Source organism: Strigops habroptila, chromosome Z (genome assembly GCF_004027225.2).
Source record: "Strigops habroptila isolate Jane chromosome Z, bStrHab1.2.pri, whole genome shotgun sequence".
Classification (NCBI taxonomy): domain Eukaryota; kingdom Metazoa; phylum Chordata; class Aves; order Psittaciformes; family Psittacidae; genus Strigops; species Strigops habroptila.
In genome coordinates this window covers 64,239,543-64,263,367 of record NC_044302.2, presented here as the reverse complement: position 1 = coordinate 64,263,367, position 23,825 = coordinate 64,239,543, and the positions used below count along the sequence as shown (strand labels likewise).

The following is a 23,825-nucleotide window of genomic DNA, read 5'->3' as shown; positions in this document are numbered from 1 at the left end:
TGTTCTTTGTAAAGAGAATAAAAACCTGAAGTGCAGGTGTTTAGGAAGGTTGCTCATAGAATCATAGAATAGTTTGGGTTGGAAGGCACCTTCAAAGGTCAAATAGTCCAACCCTCCTGCAATGAGCAGGGACATCTTCCACTAGATCAGGTTGCCCAGAACCGTATCCAGCCTGGCCTTGAATGTCTCCAGGGATGGCACATCCACCACCTCTCTGGGCAACCTGTGCCAGTACTTTACTACCCTCATTGTAAAGAATTTCTTCCTCATATCCAGCCTGAATATCCCCTCTTTTAGTTTAAAACCAACACCCCTCATCCTATTGCAGCAGGCCCTGCTAAAGCATGTTTTTTATAGGCCCCTTTTAAGAACTGAAAGGCCGCAATAAGGTCACTTAGGGTAAGTTTTCCTATGTGATCAGTTCATCTCCATTTTAAGTGTTGAGTGTTTCCTAAGATCAGGCTGAGGTTTTGAGAGCACTTGCATCCTTTTTCTTCCACACATCATGTCCCACCACACACTGTGTGTGGTGTGTCATTCCAACCCACTCTGTGCATGTCCTGGCTTTCACTGAGACTTTCAGCTCCATAGATGGGTATGTGATGAAGGCACAGCCTCATGGGATGCCTCAGCCACCTCGCTCTCAGGGCCTGAGAGAGGTCAGAGGAGAGGATTGCAACAGTTCATTTCTTTATAGATTTAAAAATCTGTGAATCTCTCTGCAACAGCTTCTTCTGCACACAGTTCAGACTCTTCTCTTCTCCTCAATTATCCCTCAGACCATGTGAATCTTTTTATAAGAATACTGGAAATGCCCCTAACATGCAGCCCCTCAGCCAGCGTAGGGAAGATTGCTCACGACTGCCTCGCGTGTGCTGCAGGACAGTGCTGTTCTCATTTCCTGTTTTACAAGTCATAAAAATACAACAATGGTGACTCTTCCTCAAAAATAAAAGCTTAGGGAACAATTTTTACAGCACAAAGTTAATACTGCGAGTACTAGCTCTGGCCACCGCTAGCTGGAACTGATATTCTGTATGACCTGTCAGAAGAGTTGGGTTTCTTACAGCTATGAACCTTCATCAGTGTGCTGGCAGGATGAGACTTGAGTGGGAGCTGAGTTTAAACTTTAGCTACTGTTCTAATACTTCCAGGTTTAAGAAGCAAAATACCTTTTATATTCTGAGATAGTACGTCTAGGACAAAATATGAAAGGAAGAGGCACTGCTCGTATTTCATCCAGATTCCATGGCCTTTCTGACCATATTTTTAGGTTAATTCGTAAAGGACAGTTTTAATCAGAATTAATACAAAAATGCAGTCATACACTCATTATTTTGGAAGGAAGACAGCTGATTACAGGCATAGGGCACAGCTGAGCACAGGCATAGGGCAAGTAACCTTCATCTTGCATTTTAACTATGCACATAACTCATGAGCTATAAGCCTATTAAGTTCAGTTATAAATGATCCAGTATCTGATCCCAAACCAAGAAGAGTCTTTGTATTATTCTTAATAGCCATGGGAGAAGACTGATGAAAATCAAACTGCTAATGCGTTCATGACTATTCAACGGCTTTTTTTAAGCCTGCTAATTCTGTGTTTGCTTGTGCACACTGTGCCTGCATCAACTCCTTGTAGTGAAACAGGTAATGATAGTCTGAGATTTACTGAAAACATACTCTAAAGCTGTCAAATTTTCAAAGTGGCTCATAGATCCCTTATACTGTGACAAGTACACTCACATTTGGGGCTTATAATGCTTTAAATAGGAAGTGTCATCACCGTACTCTAGCAAAATGTTGCAAAATCATTTCTTACTGCTATTTTCCAAAATAAAATGTTAAGCAGTAGAATTCCCATGTTAAAAACCTAAGTCGGCCTTTCTATTCAGAAAAGTAGTGTATACAGAAGTTTTCTTTTGCTTGTCTTTTCTCTGTAGTTTGCATGACTTCTGCTGATAAGTCGGTTGATGAAAGTACAGAACAGCTTTATTTCTTGTACACATAATTTTGCATAAGTTAGTAACAACTTGCATATAATTCTCAAAGCTTCATCATACAAGTTTCTCAGTGTGTAATTAGTGATTCTTCTATGGTAGTTTTTGTTATAAGAAAACCCACTTCTGGTGAGTTTCAGAGCTGCTTAGACTGGGGACATTTTTTATGCCTAAGCTTTGCAAGTAAGAAAGTGAACAAAAACACATTAATGGAGATATGACCCTGTATGCTTGCTGCCAAGCACAAGAAGCAAGCATTTCAGGATAGTCTACTTAGACACAAAATAATAAAGAGGTTACTGAAGCACTGGCTTTGACTTATTGAGCCAACAAACCTGGTAATAAAGATATATCAAAAGCTGTTAGAGGGCTGAATCTGGAAAAAGATCCCCTAAATACCACTGCGCATGTTCAGCAGAGTTTGCAAACCCCTATGATGGGTGTGCCTGAGTTTCTGAGGGAACAGGTGAGTTCTGTGCATCTCCAACACTTTGCTGGGTATTATGATCTTCACCTTAAATCTTCATTTGTCAGCTTGACAGCTTTTTCTCTCTCTGCTCCAAAGTCAAACACACAAAGAGATGAGGGTTGGTGTAAATACAAGGCCTCTTTATTTTGTTTCCACAGTACATGACTTCCCATTTAGCATGATCAAAACCAAGCAGAACAGCAGAAATCGCATAAGCCATCTTTATCTAATACATTGCTCTTCTTTGAAACTACATGAGTACAACAGGAAGGATAAATTCAACATTAACTCCGGTTAGGCACTTTTCACAAACGAAAGAACCAGAGCCTGCACACAACAGGCAAGAAGCAGACAAAACCAAGGACGAGAATCAGGAAAGCTTACTCCACTGAGATGTCAACATTCCTTTGGGGAAAGAAGGTTTGTCTTGAAGCAAGGGCTGAAAACTTCCCCAGCTAAGGAGTATGTGCATCCACTTTTTAAAAGCGTCATCAGTAAAAGCTTTCTAAGGAAGATACAACCCAGCTCTGAAGCCACAAAGCCAGATAGCACACAGAGATCAAAGACTTCTTTTGTCACTAAGATTGGTCTGTTCTAGTGAAGGTTTGTATCTAGGAAGCTTTTGTACCTAAATGTGCCTAGGAGCAATGGGCTAAGCAAAGCCTTTGGTGACTTAAGTGCAGATAAGGTAAAACATTGTTATGTTTTTGTTAGCTGCTCACGGTTTGTGTCCTGGTCTTTTACGTCCTGATCTTGGCTGGGTTTAATTGTTATGAGCTGACTTGAGTCATTAAGCCAAATCACTGAGTGAGCACAAATATTTTGAGTTGTTTCAGGCAGCCAGGTGTAATAGGGCCTTTTAGCCCTATCTTTCTCTCAACTCCACTCATTCAGCAGTTACTTTCAACCTAAAACCAGGAGTAGGAGAAACCATGGTCTAAAGCCAGAATAAAAGTGAGTCCTGACCACTTTGAGGAGGATGTGTGAGTCTAGACCTGACTATTGCATTTGCTTCTACAGAAGTGACTGCCCCTGCAGAAGCCACAGGGGACCTCTTTGGTTGGAGTACACTCTGATTCAGGGCCTTTTCCAAGAAAGAATTTCCACCAAAATTTCCAGGAGACTGCACTCCAAAAACATTGCTCAGCTTTTTGAGAAAAAAAAACCCTAACAGTGCCATTAACTTTACACAACAGATTGTTGTTGATGGTGCTGATGTCCTTTTGGCTTCCCAAGAATTGTTGATGTCGTTATTGGGTTTTGTATAGACAGCCAATGTCACCTGCTGGCTTCACTGCTGAGAGAAGCACGAGCTGTTGCACATACAGTGCCAGGGCTTAAAAAAGCTCCAACTTTAAGCCAAAGTACCTAGTACCTAGAAATTTATTATCAGCTATGTGCTAGTGTAATTTAAAACCCTGTGCTCTCTGCAGTGCACTTAACTTCAAAACAGTCTGATTTTTTAAGATAGCTAGCTTATTTTCAGTTACTGTAGTCACACCACACGCTTGTCTTCCAGTGTCCAACTCAGTCATCACTGCTCCACCAGGCACGTGACAGAGGAGATGTCTGAAGCATGCAGGAGCACAGACTCTACCCCAGGACGAGGCTAGTTCAGTCTCTGAGCTGGCCAATGCCAAATGCTTCATAGGATATTTGGAGATAAAGCATAACCTGCCCTTGCATGAGGTTTCTTCTGGAGTTTTTACAATTTTGAAGTAGAGGTTGAAAAGTGTGATGTAATTATGTTAGGATTAGCTACAATTATTTGGGCTTGTATTATTAAGCATGTAAGTAACTACTTGGGAAATGTGCTCAGTTGTTGGGCATCAATGGCTTTCAGAAGGAATGAGGTCTGTGATTTAACAGAACATTGCCTGAAAATGTATCTTCTTTTCTGAGGACTTCCCACCTAAAACTTCACTGTCATCTTGTTCCTGAGTTCTTCTGATATAGCTTCTTTCTGCTTTGCATTATTTTGTATTCTGATACCACCCTTTTAAAATATTTTTTATTTTTTTTCCCCTTTCCATGGTCCTGTCTCAAATTTTCAAAATCCCTTGGCTTTTCCTACCTTTTTTTTTTTTTAAAAAAATACCTCTACTTGTACACTATCATTTGAGATGAGTTGACCACTGCTACACACAGGCTGCAGATAAGGCAGCACTGTTTATTCATAGAAATCCAGTATTTTAAAAGCTGTCCACCATATCATCTGTTATGGATTGTTCCTGGAAATGCTCAAACCAATATTTTTAAACAGCTTGTTTGAGTAATGTTGTTAATATATTTCATTTTAAAACTGGGATATTCTTTGAAAGACAATACACAAGTCTTCTTTTCAAGACTTGTGTATTGTTTTTGAATGTATGATCAGAATACTTACATTCTCCTTTGTGCAGTAAAACAGTAGATATTTAGCAAGAATTACTACCTTTTTGCTAATCCACATTGCATAATCACAATTAAAATACAAAAGAATCTATTTCTCTGTAAATATTTTAAAATTAAAACGTTACTTCATGTGAGCTTTCATTAAACCATTATAATTTTTTCATTCATGACTATAATCAGGCACAGACTTTTACACAGGGTCAGTTTAACATTTCTTTTTTTTAACAATAAGTCCACTTACAATACAATAATGAAAATGTTCAGTCCAGTGAGCAAACACATATTTTTCCCCCTACAAAGCTTTCTGGTTGCACAAACCCCACAGAATAAATATAACCCAAATGTTGCTTTAGGTCAAGACAACATTTTAAAGTGCAGAACTCCACTTGCCACACATGAATAATTCAAATAATGCTGCATAATGCATAGGCAATACTTACTAGCATTTCATTAATAATCAAAACCTAAAGTGACACAATGAGATCAACCTGTAACAGTAATTTAAATACATTCCATTTATAATAAGTGCTCATCTGAACATAGAACACAGTAAGCATATTGTCCCAACACGCAAGCTTTCCACAAACTACCCTTTTCTTTGTCTGAATGGAGTGCTAACTTTGAACACAAAAGACACATTAAGAAACAAAGATCAATCCACAAGCTGGCAATAGAACTAATAGGGAGTGACATTTGGAAACCGCTGTGTGTACATTTTTCCAGAGGTTTTATTTTCAGTCTGTATCACTGTGTCAATTTATACTGACTGAAAATTGTCCCTTTCTTTTCTTCCACTTACTCATCTCTCCTCAGTGTTTGGTTGCTTAATTTTAACTTTCTTTTTTTTTTTTTTTTTTTCCTCTTAAGAAGAGGAAGGAAGAGGGAAGGAGGATGCTTTTATTTGTCTTCAGCTACTAAGTTCTATGACAATAAAGATGGAGGGAAAATAGTCCCAAGTCCTCAGCTCCATCTCCATTAGCATTTTGGTTTGAGACAGTAGTGCTGTTCTGAAGTGAATTTCCAATCATCCTCCCTTATGGAACCTTGGTTCAGTTCGCAGAGTGGTTTTGGTACGCAAGAATGAAGTTTATTTTGGCGAAAACTACACCGGAGGCTCAGCTGCATGCTAAATATACTCTAGCCTCTAGAAGAGACACTAAGAGTCTGAACCAATCATTTGGCCTGCTTCAAACTGCATATGCAGTGAGGACATTTATCCAAGGAAACAGACTATATGAAGTCTTAAGCTACATATAGTGTAAATGTACAAGTCCTAGCAGTAACTGCTTTCATCTGCTTATCCTCCCCTACTGGAACAAGTATTTTGGAAATCTACACATAGTCAGGGAGTCCCAAGGACTGAAACTTCACAATAGGATCCTCAGGGACTTACCAAAATTGCTTCAGAGAAGTTTGGCAACTACATCCTCTGTATCTCCTAAACCCTTAAATTTCTGTGTGTAAGCCATCTTCCACTGAACAAGCTTTCATGACTACCTCAGAGAACCCAACCTCAGCTTTTTTTCTGACACTACAGCCTTCTTCCCTTGAATTCTATTTAAGATGCTGCAGTTGAAAGTACCTCCTGGTTTATTTGTTATATTAATTCCTCTACTGGCTTCCTCTCACATAAAATTCAAGCTTCTTTCCTTCACTCCTAAGCACTTCAGCAGTTAGTGTAATGTTACAGATCTTGGTCCTCCCTCCTTCTGGTCTTTAGCACTGCAGGGGCCCATGGCACTACCTCCAAACAAAGTTCCTTCTGCAGCTGAGATTCTTCAAAAGTTGAGTCTCCGTTTCTGAGTCTGGGTAGTGTCTGGGTACTAGACACTAGTAAAGCTCTAATCAAAAGGCTGAGTTCCTATCTTGTGCCTGAATTTAACAAGAATCAAATTGCTCATGACACAGCCAATACTCAGATACAAGCTCACTGGCAGCAGTTATCCTAGGGCTGCCAAAGCATCCCTTTGTAACTGGGCCAGCAGTATAGTGTTGAACTTGTTAAAGTTTTTCTGTATTCCAAGTTTGCAAATAAGCAACTCTTCCTCCCCCACAAATCTTTGAAGAAGAAATGCTGAATCCCATTCTTAACAACACTACAAAATAGCGAGAAACAGTGCAGTCAGAGACAGTTAAGGCTACCACTACAGTAAAGCGCTCATTTAATTCATAGCTCTGGAGGTGAAGAAGTAGGGCACAAACACACATTGTATACAAAGCTGTGCAATCTTTCTCTGCACCAGAAAACATTCTCAAACGAAAGTCAAAGCTGAAAACCATGCAACTCCCTAAAAATAGTTTCAAACATTAACTGGGAGGATTAAAACGTGTCTCACAGATCTTTGGTTTTGGAACGTGAAATCTGGTCAATTAAAGTCATGTCAAAATTCATGAGGAAAAATGCTCCCTGAATCAGGAAACCAAGCGCTGACAATCGTATTTGCCAAGCATGTGTGCTACTGTGTAGGTGATTGGGACACATGAAAAACAAAGTGGTTAAGAAAACACCCTGATGGAATGTGGAAATCTTAATCCCCAAATCTTGACTCCTAAAGCCTTAGGAATCATTGATCATAATGGACATGAAGGCTGCACCTCCACAAGTGCATGCAGAGCGCAGCACCCTGTGAAAATACCTGAGCTAACTCTCCAGGAGCAAGCTGTGTAGCTGCACCGGGGTGGTGCCTGCAAGCCAATATCCCCTGCTGGTCAGTAGGGCTGCTCAGCTTTGGCAAAAAAACCACACTGAAAAGACTGTGCTGCTTTAAGCGCCCAAGCCAACTTTTACACTTCCACTTGATGCCATACTGGCTCATGCAGACGTAACCATAACGGTACATAAGCTCAGAAAATGCTTTTAATATCAGAAAGTTATCAATGATATTGGGTCAAGTACTCTCTCAGAAGTAGACATGAAGTGAGACTTTGGTGCAGTGACCTCCCTTGTTCTGTGAACACAGGGAAGTCCTGTGCCTTTATATCCCCATACAGTGAGATAAAAGTGTGAAACAAAGCATAGTGAAATCAAAGGAGTTTGAAGCAGGCCATAAAACAATATTCAACACATATCTGCAGTAACTCAACACAATATTGTCTCCACCGACACTGAAATTAAAGCTTACATCTTTTGCGTTGCAAAAACATAATAAACAAACAAGAAGCAATCCCCTCTCAAACCAACTTCAGGAAAAAAAGAAAAAACGTCTCTGATAAAAAATAGGGAAATATGATTTTTAAGAAAGGAAGTCACACAAATTTCCAAAATAAAAAGGGCACACATTTTACCTGGAGTTGTACAGGGCTGGAATTGTGGCTGCCAAATTGAAAGAAACCAAAGAGCACATTAAAGCTGAGCTGCATTGTCGAGTGACAATTTCCACCTCAAGTCAAAGATGGTAATGGCCAGCAATACCCCATTTCTCTTGCACTTTTTAAAAACAAACTCACTTCCCTTACAGAAAGAAGGGGCTCCTTCTGTCTGAACAGTCAGGAGCAAATGACCTTTGGAAGGTTCTGCAGGAAGCTGAACTAGATGAAGCACTCTCTTTAGTCCAGAAAAACATCATAATTTGTTTGCCATTCAATAGCTGCTCAAGTATCTTAGTGCCTGATTCTAATTTAATACAGGTTTCATTCAGCTGTCACTCAACTGAAATGAATACAACAGAGTAGGTGGAAGGTCTGGCTGACCAGTTCTAGACCTAGGAACAAATTCTGTGGAAATGCGTTTTCAGCTGATGGTATCACAGAACAATGCAGCCCTCCCACTCTCGCACGCCATGTCCCTATGACTAATGCCCCGTTTCTTTTGGTTCTTCCACCAATTCACTTCTGTCTGACTAAAAATGAAAAATTGGAATTCTTTTAATAATAAGGACCCTTATTTTTTTATAAATACATACTTCTCATCCAATTTCCCTTAAAAAATGAGCTCCTAAAGAAAACTGAAAAATGTTCTAAATGCCCCCAAATGCCACTGATTTTACCATACTTGGAAATAATATAATATTATAGAAATTGCATTCTTCCACTATATTCATTACCTGCAAAATCGATTTACTAGCACTGGCTTCTTTCTTTTTTTTTTTTTTAATTCAAATGCATTATAGACAATGATGGTCTCATTGCTCTTCATAATACTTCCTACACTACTATTAAAAGGAATAGCAAGTGTCCTCTTTAATTAAGGTATTTACCAAATCCCTTATCTATGCACACATGCTATTTTACACAAAAATTTAAATATTCTTTTCCTCTAGAACTATGACAATTTTGGTAAAGTAATTCTTGAAAGGTCTAACAAAATTTCTAATGCTTGCAAGTTTTAAAACATTAAACAAAAATGAGGTGTCATTCCTGATGATCAGGCACTGTGTTTAATCAGTCTATTCCAAATCAGATGCAGAGCGACCAGCAGAGCATTTTGCAAAAGGGAAATGGATTTATACTGAACTTGAAAAAGGAACCACTTGTTTTCCAGCCACATACACTTCAGAAATATTCCGATCATCACCTGAAATAACATGGTCAAAACAGAGATTTGCACTTAAATCTACGCAATGATCTAATTAATGAAAATTATGCAATACACTAAATGAGTTTTAGAATACATCATTTGCAGTGACTGTTTCCTAGGACTGTGAAAGTTTATTTGGAGAGAAATAGTCAGGGCTACTACAAAGATCAATGGATGTTTAAACTACCCATGCTTTTTTTGAGAAATAAACACAGCATTCAGCTGCTACTGTATGACATGGGTTTTCTATATATTTAATAGATTCAAACCCTGAAAATATTATTTATCTGTACAGAATCCATGTTGTTGCATCTGAACTAACTCAGGTACCAGGCAGCAGTAAAGCTGGATTGCCTCAGCCGTCTTCTCAAAAAGGCAAAAGCTGAATTAGAGAATGACACAAACATGGCCAGAACTAACACCAGTTACCTCTTCATAACAACATAACAGGCAGCGTAGCTCTGTTCCATACAATGCCCTATAAAGAATATCTGTTCTCTTAGCAGGGTGGAATTGTTTGGGTTGGGTTTTCTGTGTTTTAAAGGCCATCTTTTTTTTTGGTGGGGGAGTAAAAAAAAAAAACCACAATGGCAACTGGTCTGCAGAAGTCCTTCTGAGCTGAACTGGTTCTAAACTGGTGATTAGCATGTCAGCATTATTTTACTGTGAAATACAATTTAGCTCATACTGTAGATAAATATAGGTGTGGTAATAAATATTACAAAGTGCATCTGATAGTGCTAAACTATTTAACTATGTCCCAAAGAACAAAAGTTAAACCACTCAATTCTTACTCAGTATTTATAAATAAACATTAATGAATGTAAGTAAATTTATATTTTATGTAAATAAATACTAATATTAATAGTGACATTAATGTTTATACACATTGTAAATAAATATATTAAATTACTGTAAACAAGTGTATGTTTAATTATGTATAAATAAGTTCATTAATAACCTTAACATTAATTTTGGCAATTTTTTATACAGGCAACAGAGTTTTATGTGGGCAGAGAATCAGAACATACCTAGATACAGGAACTTCTGGAGAGTATCCTATAAAGAAGTGTAAGAAAACCAAATTCAGAAAGCATATCTGCTATCTCATATCATAATCATTTGAAGCTTGGAAGAACTGATAAAAATAGTTTTCCCTAATATGCCTACTAGCAGTAAATCAAAACTTAATTTGCATGTTTCCTCTTAAGTAACTTTCAGTAAAGAGGCTGTATGTCTCAGGGAGAAAACACTGCACAAGTTTGACAGTATAAACAAATACATGCCTAAAACACAGTACTTCCCCCTTCCTATGTCTCAGAGTTCTCACATTCATTTACTTATTGAAAAATAAGAGAAAATTGTAAGCATCCGTAAAGTCCTAAGAATTGTTAAGTTAGCTAAAAATGTTTAGACTTAAACTCAGAAATATTTTTTCTGGAACTATTTGAATTAGGAAGAAGGTTTAAAGAATTTAATCTAATCCATATTATTGTGGTTTAAACAGACTAAGGAACAGCCATCTTACCACTTATGCCCACACGTCTAAGTAAACAGTGACATTCAGATTAGAGACACCGATCGAGAGTCTGGCCACATCACTAAATTCAAGTTGTTCATTACCTTTTTCAATCATAAGGGATTTTGTATGAGATGTGCCCACTGCATAATGCTAATACTTCTTACACGTTTGCATAAAAACTGTGGCTTTCAACTCAAATTAGCTGTCTTGAGTTCTTTCTTAAGTTTACGACAGCAGTGCAGTCAAAGCAACCTAGTCTTTATCTAGTAACAGGTAGAGATTTTTGAATTTGAACCCAAAGTGTTAACTAAAACTAAATTGCTTTTTCTTGGCTGCCATCTGTCACTGCAAATAGTTAACTTTAATTATCAGCTTGGGCTAATAACGCATGCATTTAAAAATGTTATATGCATTTTTGCTCACAGGGATATGGAACAGTCACTGAGAACAGCAAGACTGTAAAAAACCCCAAAACCAAAAAACAAACCCAAAGGAACGACCACTGAACTTATTTGCTGAATACAGATAGCAGTGGTATATTACATCTGATTCCTGTTATTGGAATAACTCTCAAGAGATTTATTCTGGCTGTATCACAGACCTTCCCCACATCATTACCGGTAATTTTTTTGGATCATTAATCCTGTTCTGATTACCTCAAAATTATCAGCAGAGAACAAATCAAATGGGCTGTCTGAAGCCTTTGTGTTGATTAGCAGTGCATCAAATTCTTTGCCAACCTCAAAGTTGCCAATCACATCGTCTAGTCCTAGAGCTGAGGACGAAAATAAAACAGATCTTCAACACAAGCCTCTTTCCACCATCTGGAAGCACCTGGAAACTTACTTCAGGTGTTCATAAGAAAAATGACAATAATTTAGATGATTACAAAGAAAAACATGAAAGCAAATTCAACAGTAAGTACGTTAGCGTCTGGGTTCTTAAGTAACCTCTCAGTAAAAAAACGTGTATTTTGGTGAATTTCTGAAGGGCATCTTTTTAGGGGTAAAAGAAATTTGAAAGACAGTTTGAACCCCTCTTTTGATTTTTGTTCTCTGAATGTACTCCATTGATTTTTTGCCATTGCAGATGTGATGTATAGACCACTATCTGTTTAAAGGGTAATAATAATTTTTACATTGCAAAAGCATTAAAGCTCCAAAAGGGGCAATGAAATGAAGTCACAGAAAGATTAAAGTATATAATACTACTGGCCTTGCTAAGGCAGTATTAGATTTAATTGTTTAAACAGCATAAGTAGGTTTGACAGGTTGTACAGATCTATTACAATAGTAACATATAACAATATGATAATAACAGAGGTGTGCAGAGAGGACAATTTAAGGTAATTACCTGGAATAAAGAACAATATGGTGTGGAAAAATAATCATAGCCAGATCTGAAGGTCTCATACTCACCTGTAAGGCTTGTCTTGTGGTCTATTACTTAGCTTTGTTATTTCAAAGCTTTATTACAACCTCTAGTTCTCAGGTTCACAAGCACTGAAAATCTACAGTTTCATCTTCAGCAGGTAGGTGCTTGCAAGTGCTTAGAATACCTAGAAAGAGGCCTCTGTGTCTCCTTGGAAATTACTTAAGATAGTTATAAATTGTACAAAGTATATGTGTGTTAAATCAGCTTCGCCAATACTCCTGAGTTAAACTAAATTATCAAAGGGAATAATATCTGCAAATAATTTGTTCACTTGTTTTCAGATTGCTCCCCTCCAACAAAAGAACTTCAGCCTCCAGTGAAGTCTGTGTGTGGCAGGAACTTCACAGTACTTTAAAAATGCTTAAACTCCTGCAAATGGTGAAATATTTTGATTACCGACCAGTTTCAACGAAAATGATCTCATACCCCTTACAGTTTCTGAGCAGACTGCAATTTTTAGATTAAACACAAGGGGGTGATAAGTGCTTGGGAGTCTCGGCAAAACAAAGAACCGCAACACAAAGAATCGCTCATTTAAATCTCTGCAAACCGTACCTTTTCCGGCTACTGGAAGGTTCTACGAATAGTCTTTTTTCTGTCCTTGAAAGTGATTCGGTAAGGAAAAACCAGCTCAAAATTAATATATAAAATAATCACACCACTAAGTAAACCTAAGAACCCAGATAGAACAAGAGCAAGAGTAGCTGGGAAGGGAAACCACATGCGAGTTTGGTATTTTAACAAGTATTCCTTTTCATATCTCAGCTAATTTATTCTCACTTTTCATGAGAACAATATATACTGTGGAAAAAAACCAAACCCCCTCCTTTTTTGTCCCCTGCCCATTTTCTGTCTTCTCTCTTTCTCCATTACACCCTCTAGAAATTCAAATACAGCCCTGAGAAGACTTGTTTGATGATATTTTCATTACCTCTTTCAGACTTCCATTAATAGTTCATAACGGTGTTTTCCAACAACTACAGGAAGCTTAAAACCAGTTCTTTAGCAGTTAGCTCATTTTTGCTAACTGAAATGGTATTAAATTTTTACTTATGTGTGGATTTGCTCTGTGTGGATTTGCTCTCTGGTAAATCATACAAGTTCTGCTAAAACTTTGCTAATTGTATAAATCTGTATGTGCATACTGATCATAGCAAAACATGCCAGTGAACCAAAATAACTGATATACTATACGGCATACACTATATGACTATATTCTGCAGATGTAGTTATACCTTAAAAAATATTTTTGCATATCCCATTTAAACTTTGTGTTTTTCTCTGACTGAGGAGTGATTTGCATGATGTTTTGATTTGCTGGAAAGACAGTGATGAACTGCCTTACTGAGAGCTACAAAAACAGAAACAAAATTAGAAACTGACGAGAAACAGGATTCATGATTTTACAGTAATTGCACATCTTTCCCTCTAAGTGCCGGTTGCTGAGAAAACAAATTTCCAAATGGTGTGATAAACATACTAGCACTAATGATTAAGAAGTCTGAGGATCTTTGCAAAGAAAATATACAACCCTGAAAAATCATTAAGATTCTATTATTAAACTCTCAACATCAATATGAATACTCGTCTGCAATGAGCCTAGGATGGGTATGAGAGACTGAAGGATCTCTCTCCCCAGATGCCATTTTAGACTTCACTCTGGAACCAGAAATTCTGTGAATTCAGCCACATTTTAAAGAGAAGGAGACTTAACATTAAGAAGAGCTGTCGTTCTCTGTTTACATCCTAAAGAAATTTCTTCTTACCTTGGCTTCCTCCCAGAGTGGCTAGTTGAAAAGCTTCTTCAAGAGTTACTCCTGTTTCATTCTCTTTATTGATCTGAAGGCTGTTAGATGCCATCATTGTTTTCCTGATGGCATCAAGCATAGAAGCTGAATATCCACCAGCCACATCTAGAAGAGGTCAGACTCTTAGAAACAAGCTTTGGGAATAATTCTCTAAGTTAAACTTCTACGAGCTTTAATTAAATATTACAAAGTAGCAGATGTGTTAAACAGTTTTACTGCAAAGCGCTGTCTCTGAATGTGTAATTCCTAATAAATGTGTTCTCATGTGCAACATCAGGTAAATAGAACACAACACAGAGTACGAGAAACCTGAAAAGTTGTTGTTCAAGCCCTGCTTACTCTCATGACAGGAACAGAACTTTCTTCATTCATTTTTGGTTTTCTTTTTGAACACTTTTAGAACCAGCTCTAGATTTCAGTACTCTAGAGTTCATTACTTTAAAAGCAGTGAAAAAACAAAAGCGGGTCCATAAACTGGAGACATGCTGACTTTTAAATACAAACAAGTAGGCACGTTTTTGCATCTCCCAGTGGTTTCCAAAAGAAACCATTTTTACAGCAAACTACTAACCTGTGCCAAGGCCAAGTTTCACGTTGTGTTTCAGGACCTTCTGCACATTTAAGACACCACTGCGCAACCTGGATTGGAAAAAGAAATGTGTTCTGTATGAAACATGCAGAGAAAGTTCAAGAAGAGTAGGGCTGCAGAGCTGTCCATGCCAAAGGCTCTCAGAACGTGTGCAATAGATTGGGTTTATTAAACTGGGATGGAACATTTGTATTCATATACCTGAAAGATAGTATTTAAACATTTAAAACAAAGGCAGTTTTTCTCAGTTAAAATCTCCCACAGTTTTATAGTTATCTGCTGAAAATGAGCTTTCAGCATACCTGTGAAAAAGTCCAAATATGGTGTAAAATATATTCCAGGAGATGGGAAGTCATGTCATGAGCTTCAGTAAGTCAACACAAACAAGATATTGATTATGTTAAAGGCAAAATTACTGTTAACATTTAGTACAGTATCCTGGCTGGATACCATTCAATACCTCATTTCTGCTTAATAGAAAAAAGACTATATAGCATATTCCCATTTCCCCAAAACATATGCATGCTTTGGAAGGAAGGGAGATGGCCTGGATTTGCCACTGACAGAACAGTCAGAAGAAATAAATTTTAAAGAAATAAATACTTATTTTCATATATATATATATGACTATGTTGAAAGATCACAAGTCAGTCCACGTCCATGCAGAAGTAGAGCATGAATGGTCATGCTCAATCCAATATGTCACTTCTGGTGGAACAGGCTATCATATATGTAGCTGTGTAGCAGTAGGGTGAACTCAGGGTAATATGTGAGCAACAGCTTGGTTTAATTGCACACGTCCTTTTTTCAACTTACGAAAAATTAGAATTGGGGCAATGTGAAATTGCAGCTCCACGAAGACTAAAAAGTTTCAGCTCTTCTTCAGAAAGATAACAGGCATGAGCCATCACTGTCTAAAGAAAAACAGAATCACCAATTTACTCAATATTGCATTTACTTCAGAGCCTGCAATTTTTGCTGCACTGCCAAAAGGACACCTGTTACCATCAAGGGAAATTAATGCACTTCTTGAATGAAGCTCTTGAAAGGGTAGAAACTCTCATTAACTTCAGTATGCCTGACATATTCACTCTGTCAGCATTTTTTTCATTTATTAACCTAAGAAGATAGGGTGGCTAACACTTGCAGTGAAAGCTGTGACCTAAAAGCTTCCAAGAACGAAAGCAAGAATTCCCCAGTTGCCCTAATGCTTTAGTAACCTTATGATTTATATTTTGTAGCTAACACAGATTTTAAATACTGAGGCTAGGAATACATCGGATAGAATGGAAGATGTATGTACTATTACATGTTTCCCATTGTCTCTCTAAAGGTTTGCACAAGGTATATATATATATATGGAATATTCTATAATTAAAAGAATCTAATTTTTTATGCAACTGATAAATGACTTTTCTTTCTTGGCCTGCATAACTGACTTTAAAATAAGATTACAAGCAGTATACACAAAAGACAGAAGTACAGGACAGTATCATTTAATAGGACATAAACCAATTATTCCTAGACAAATCTAATTGGAATTACCTCATATACCAAATGCCTACTCAAAAAGAAAAGCAAGAGCTCTGTCAGGCCTTGCAGTCTGCCAATAAAAATGAGAACAGCACAGGGCCTGTTTCCATTGAGCATCTCCTAATAGCACTGTAGCCTTCCCATCCCTACTCATCAAGCTCAAATGTAACTGAAAATGCAATGAGAATAGCCACATCTTAAGGACATACATATAATAGCTGCTGAGCTGTATCTCTGCTGATCTGTACTCCTTTTCAAAAAGAAGGAAATATTTCACCACAGCTCTGAAAAACATACTTTCAAAACAAAACCAAAACAAAACATAAACAAACAAAAAAATTTATTGTCTTAAGTTTTGGTGGTTGGGGAGGGAGAAATGTCTGCAGTTTTGTTATTATGCTTGTGTTAATCGAATGCCTGAAAGCACTGGTAACCCTGATTTTCAGTGACTTTTCAGTGTTATGCATATAAAAGTCTGCCAGAATTAAGACCTGGTTTTGCAGAACTAATATTCCCTTTAGTACACCGACACAACAAATCAGCAAGCATAGGACTGTCTGAGAGATCGAAAGTTAATACTGTGTACATACTAAAGTAGTACATATTGAATTCCCAGGTGAACAAGAGTGTAAATAAGTAACTTACTGGAGTACAATTTCAAAGAAAGAAATGGGAGTTCAATAGCTAATTGTCAAGGAGTTCCCAGCCACCCTTTGTGCCTCTGAAATTTCTTTCCTAAAATTTTAAATCAATTTGACTAATGTTTTGGCACTGTGACTGAAATTAAGCTGTTCATACTCACTCTTGCATGGGCTCTCCACTGTCTAAGAAGCACTAATAAGTGCCTTGGCACTCCAATCTGTACTTAAGTGGGGGCTGATATCGGACCTGTTTGCATTTATCTCACCAGCATACAGATTTAATGAATTTCAACTCTTTGGGCCACTGTGCCTCTCAAGACTTGGTAAAATCAGATGATAAGAGCACTTCTGAAGTCAGAACAGTAAAGTGTATCTGTCTGTATGTGAGGTTCACACACAGAACACAAAAAGCTGCTTTTCAGTAGGAAACTGACAAAAAATGAAGTTGGTCCTACCATAACACCATAGAACAAATCTTCTAGTGTGCAAGAACATTGCAATATAAGGACAACTGGGTACTGCCCAGGAATTACCAGCTCCTACGATACCAACTTTACCTAGTCTTCTTCTAATCCCACTGTCCCAATTCTTTTTGGAGACCTTAGAAAATGGATCAGGGAGCATAAAATACCTTTATTGTTCATATCTCCTAAAATGGCTAGGAAAAGTATGAGCTTGTCTAAACATCTGAGCTTGACCAACATCTGTGCAACAGAGAACATAAAAAACAATTTACCCCAGACAATAGAACCATAGAATAGTTTGGGTTGGAATGGACCTTGAAGCTCATCTAGTTCCAACCCCTCTGCCAAGGTCAGGGACACCTTCCACAAGATGTCACTGACCTTGAAAAACAGTAGAAACTTTTCAGGTAACTACAGTTAACCATCATATTGTCTACATAAACCTAAGCTATGCTGTGGAAGTTTTTATGCAGCTACCTTGCTGGTAAGCAGCTTGTTTTTATCATATAATTCAGTGTAATTCTGGTAGGCAGGAAACATGTTCTCCACAAGTTTGAGTTCTTCTTCATTTTCACTTATGTGACTCTGCAATAAGAAAATATATAGCAATGAGTGTTTCAAATAGCACTAAACCTGGCATTACAACCTTCTGAGCAACCTACTGGTGCTAAACATATAATGATAGAAAGTAGTATTTGTAAAGCCTATAGTTAGATCTAGTCCTTGGCTTTCTTTTTTTCATTGAGAGGTCCTTGGGACCCAGAAGAGTAGCTCCATTTGTTTCCTTAAAAGTGAAACAAGATGGTATGCCTTGATTGGCTGTCACAGCAGTTTGGTGACATGACAGCCCACTTCTATTTGGCAAATTTTAAAATAATAAATAAAATAATGCAGATAACTGTGAGGTAAAAGAGAAAACCAGCCTACCACACAGTGGACCCTGGGTTCAGGGCAACATATACGTAGCTGCTCCATGTATCTTCAGATGGGCTGATTAATTCCTGGTCTCAGATAAAAATCTGATCCTCCTGTACTCCCACTGGAGCATATATTTTCAAAATTCCCACTTTGTAATGACAAAAAATCCTAATGTAAGATAGCTTTAAAACAGTATATGCTTAGAACTGTGTAATCAAAACAGAAACATCTCGAAGTTTCAACAGACCTATAAACTTTAGAATCTGTCTTTCTTAGACAGAGGAACTTCATAATACAGAAAATCTTACAGCAATGTTAACAATGTTAAGTAAGATATAAAGATGAGTAATTCTTTTATCTACTGAAATGTGGTCTGTACAGTAACAGCAGAAGGCAGACACAGATGTGGCAAACTTGGACTAGTGGAGAGCAATGCTTAGCAACCCACGGGTTGTTCCAACCTACAATACCAGATGCCAGTCTTCTAGTGATCATGTGCGGGCTTGATGAATTGCGCATCCTCCCACCTATGAGCTTTCTCATTTCCTGTGCAGGTCACAGCGTTCTCGTGAAGTATCATTAATAAACTCAGAGGAATGTAAAAGACAGAGCCCAAAGTAAGAATGTGATTGAAGTCTTTTCCTGACAATATGAAAACTCCCTGGTCTGTATGCTATCTATCCAAACTATTTAAATTGCATACAGAGCTCTCGGAGGTTACCTGCACATGGAGGTCACAAGCCTGTGCTAAATCACCAAGCGCGCAAAGCAAATCCTCTGTGCAGGAAGGACCAAAGCGGGGAGTTATTACAGGCTGTACCCTTGGATACTGAAAATATTAAAAAGACATATTAGGGATTCTACCTCTATATATCAGTATAAAAGCATTTACACAACAATTATATTTTGCTCCATCGCTTACTGCTTACTGCACCCTTGCCAACTGACACTCTAGAGTCATTTACTTATTTTTATTAGAAATTTCACCATTGAAATAGAGAATCAAAGTTTTTTCTGCAAACAGTGTTAATGCACCTTAGTAAAGAAGTTATTTTCACTAGAACTCTTTCACTGAGTCACTGAGATTTTAGCAGACCTCGGGAGAAGCACTGGATGCTTTCTCATATTTGCTGACAGTCCAGTATGCATTATGAGAAACAAGTCAGATGAATGAACAGACGTTTTTCTGAGTCCCACTTCTGTGAGTATCAAAGATTTAATAATTCAAATCTGCAGAGTTCTTGGTTGATCTTCTCCAACCATTATAGCAACAAACTGTCCCTATACTGCCCACCCAGGAAGATTAGTGGTAGCAACAAATATGTTATGCAGTAAAGAAGAAAAGAAGACACCAAGACTAGAGCTACAGATGTTTACTTTACACCTTGCACTTCTGGATTAAAATTTTCATAAAAAACAGACAACCGCATTTCAAGTCTGCCTTCAGTCGCAGGAAATAGTTGTGCATGTGGCACCATTAGAAGACAGTATATAACTTAGTTTGCAGTTTCTTATACCATCTTCCTGATACAAGGACCTCAGGACTTCTCCAGATCAGCCAATTTAGTAATACATATGATTTAGGCATGAAACCATATGTATCTGCTCTTGAATATTTTGAGACACAAAAATCAACAAATTAAGCCATTGAAAAAAAGAAAGGCTGATAAGAAAGGAATCCCTGATTGTAATACATATGGAGTGTAAATTCTACATTTACACTCCAGCAGTGTAAACCTGAATTTCTTCAGAAACACAGTGGAAGACATGTGCTGACCCAAGATACTAATTTGGTAATGGATTAGTAACTGTACTGTAAAAACACTGATTTCTGCTGGTGAGAACTTCTTTTCACTAGTCTATTTATATACCACAGAGTGGTAGACTGTGACTTTCACCAGAAAATCTTCCTTTCTAGGAAGCCGAATATATTTTAAAGTTGAAGCACAGAACATTACTCTGCTGTGCTCTCACCACTGAATTTATACTGCTACAAGCCCATTTCTCAACAACATGGCTAGCAGAATGTTTTTCAGATTGATGACATCTCTCTACTACACAGAAAGCTGTATATTTATTGATTTGTCACTAAGTCAGCAGTGTTTTTCAGAAGGATTAACTATTTCATATATTTACATGGAATTTCCTGAATACAGAAGTGAAAAAAGAAGAACTCTACTTACTTTCTTTTCCAGTAGTTCTTTAACGAATCTGGAAAAAGGTAGAAAAAAATCTGTTAGAAACCTGTTACCTATGCTATAAGTTATGAACAATATAGACAATATCTACTTAGATACCCTGTTAAGTATTTAAAACATTTTTTACAGAAAGTTGGGCCAGATTCTCAGATGAAATAAAAAGAAGCAACACAGTGAAGTCAGGGTAGTTACACCAAATTATGCTAGTTGTGAATATGACCCTGAATATTCAGAATCTTTTTCATTTGCAGTAATTAACATTAGACATGTGGTAATTGCTCTGAGTTGTCACTCAAAACCAAAATACATGTTACATTAAATTCATTGAAAACATAATTATAAGCTACCGCTGCAACATTACAGAAAAAAAATTGTCCATGAATCGAAATTACAGCATTAAATGTAATCTATTATTTAAAATCCTGTTTTTAAAAGATGCTGCAATATTTTGTGCTCACTTACAGCAGTTACATATGTCTTCATTCACTTAGAGGACCCTTGGTTTTCTGGAAATCCTTATAATAATGTTAGCATATAGATATCTACCTTATGGAAAATACATTATAGATTTACCTACTTTGTTAAATAAAAGAAGCTGCCTCAGGGACCTCTAAGTAAAAACCCCAAGCAGTCAATACAGATAACGCAGATGAGCAAATAAAACTTCCTCTGACTTTGCAGGGAAGAAATTCTTTGAAAATTCATATGCACGGTGTACGCAAATAATTTCCAGAAGCCTGTTTGAGACAGTTTCTGGAAAGCATCTCTGTGAATTTTTTTGCCATAGTTATATTTAGAAAAACCTGTAATTTTGTTCACAATAAATCAATTCACTGAATCAAATTTGTCAAATATCTTCTGATGAAAAAGAAAATAATGCTGGAGGCTAGATTCACAACACTGAAGCTGGTGCTAGATCATTAGCTAGAAGTGAGAAACCTAAGCTCAACCTCGACAGTGACCGAAAAAGGTTAAGCCCACCATCTGACTGTCAGAGCCAGAATATAACATGAATTAGATATCATCTGTCTGTCTCTCCCCTCACTGATTCACCTGATATAATAATACAATATTGACTGAAGCAGAAACTGTAACACAAAGTGCAACTCTCAGATGATAATCCAAAATCTCCTGAAACAGATGGCTGTTTTCATTCTTTTTCACATTCTCTGAACAGTGTCAGCATTGTTTCAAAACTGAAATACCTTTTTTAAAATACCCTACGCTTTTTTGCCTTATGTACTGCTCTATAAGGAAAGAAGCTCAGATTCAAACCGCTGTCTTCTGTAGCAGTAGAAGAGATTTGAACGTTGGTCATCTTCTTTCCAGATGACAACTATTACCAGCATATAATGTATACAGTAGAGTGCAAATTATTAATACTACATGTTTTAAAATGACTTTAAATATAAACACTGCTAGAAATCCATGACCATTTCTAACTTTTACTAGCATTCTTCTAGCATGATTTGCAAAATAAGGTAGCAACTTCACACAAGTGCTGTAAGATCTTTATATTACTGTTATTACTGTTTCAAATATCATTCTCTTTCAGCATGATATTTGAAACATTTATACAAGTAAATAAATAGTCCCATGAGAAATGCTGTATGTCTGCTTAAGCATTTTCTGAGCATGGATGTGAAACATAAGGGTAACCTAAGATAGCAGGCTGCAATTCTCCAGTCTTGGATCCCCTCCACCATGTACATTGCATTGATTTTATTCTCTGTCATTCTCTTAGCTGCAAGTTAGAGTAATTTCACTGGTGCTATGCTGGAGAAGAGAAGAACCACAGCATGTTTAAAACAGGGTACATGAAAGCTGGCTCCTACAGTCTGAATAAAGCTTTATCCTAAATGGGGGAAGGGAGTAGCTCAGAAGCTAATGGGAGTGAAGGAATTGACTGCCACCACACCATCCCATGTCAGGTCACATCACCTCCACACACAGAGCTGTGAAAGGAGAAAACGAGGCAGAAAACACACAACCACCCACACATATTCGTTCCAAACCCTAGAGCTGTAGCTTTCTCCCTTTCTCTGGAAGAGCTACAGAGAAACTGCTTGGGCTGTGTGGCAACCGCAGAAATTGCCAAAACTGTAAGACACAATACCATCAGCAGGAAAAAAGCTTTTCCTGATAAATTCACACCTGTAAGTTCTTAGTCAGCTTCACATTCACTTTTCAGATGGATAAAAAAGTCTTATTTCTAAAGGTTACGCCATCAGTTTAATCACCTCACCTTTCTGCCTCTTGGACAGAGTCTTCAGTAGTCTCTTTGTATTGTGGCACATTGTCATTCATATCCATGCAGACTTTTCCAACAAATGCTCGTTGACCAAATTTATCTGTTGAGATCCATAAAAGAATAAAAAACTCAGATTCATTTGTTCTTGAAAACTGCTATCAAAGCCTGTACTGAAATCAAAATGGCAAATGCCACCCCAGCAAGTTTTATTTAAGATGAACAGAATTTATCCTATCTTTAAGTTGAGACCATTCATGTGACTCTTAAGGCTAAAAAGGAAAGAGAAAAAAAAAAAAAGAAAAAAGAAATTTTCTTCTTCCACACTAGTATTTACATTTCCAAATGTTCTAATTGAGGATGAGATTACTGTAGTTTAACCACAACCAGAATTCATAATGGTTGTATATGCAGATGACTGCTCTGAAGTAGAGGATAAGAAACACAAGCATCGAAGTACAGTAGCTGTAGTAGAACATTACCCTGAGCTGAGAAAAGGCACAAAGACCTCTTCTTAAGAGAAAGGAATGAGGTTCCTAACATGCCTCCTACGTGCAGTTGGATGGAAAAAATTACCACCGCTACTTCTAGCCTCCTTTCTTGAGATTTATCCATGCTAAGACTAGGAACTCACGTGTAAGACTTAAAAGGAACGCATATAATGTTCAAATCTAAGCTTTTAAATGTACTTCTAAACTAGATCTCTTTTGCACACTTTTACTGTCTGAGTTGTTGACTACAATAGCTTTAAAGTTTTAGGTTTTCGTACAAAATCAGAAAGGGAATTTTCATTAAATTGCTCTGCTATGGGAGCTGGCTGAGCCTTGAGAAATCCTGGAAGAATCACAACACTTTCAAACAGAAGATATTCGCACTGGTGAACAGAAGGGAGCGATAACATCCTCACGTAGCTCCTACTGTTATGGTTTCTGAGAGTGTGTGGAGACTTTTTATGTTGATTCTCAACTGAAACTTCAGAGTATCAGGAAATAAATGCACTGATTGCATCTCTTATCATTCAGCCCTTTAATCCTCAAATAGCAAAAGGCTAAAAGAGCAGAAAACTGTAGCTGAAGAGCAACTCCAGCAGA

At 37.4% G+C, this 23,825-nt stretch overlaps 1 protein-coding gene across 4 annotated transcripts in view; it reads right to left on the bottom strand.

Moving 5' to 3' along the window:
* Positions 1-4,493: 4,493 nt before the first annotated feature.
* GDA (guanine deaminase) overlaps positions 4,494-23,825 on the bottom strand; it is a 30,708-nt gene continuing 11,376 nt past the window's right edge. For 3 of the 4 annotated variants that reach the window (XM_030511472.1, XM_030511473.1, XM_030511475.1), the window contains 10 exons: positions 22,732-22,837; positions 20,472-20,499; positions 19,010-19,117; positions 17,848-17,955; positions 15,549-15,646; positions 14,715-14,782; positions 14,102-14,248; positions 11,558-11,676; positions 10,411-10,438; positions 4,494-9,376 (listed from right to left, as the gene is read on the bottom strand). In XM_030511472.1, coding sequence (XP_030367332.1) covers positions 9,306-9,376; positions 10,411-10,438; positions 11,558-11,676; positions 14,102-14,248; positions 14,715-14,782; positions 15,549-15,646; positions 17,848-17,955; positions 19,010-19,117; positions 20,472-20,499; positions 22,732-22,837 — 881 coding nt within the window. In that variant the 3' untranslated portion in view covers positions 4,494-9,305. The remainder of the gene's footprint in view (positions 9,377-10,410; positions 10,439-11,557; positions 11,677-14,101; positions 14,249-14,714; positions 14,783-15,548; positions 15,647-17,847; positions 17,956-19,009; positions 19,118-20,471; positions 20,500-22,731; positions 22,838-23,825) is intronic. The other variant, XM_030511474.1, reaches the window with a different exon arrangement.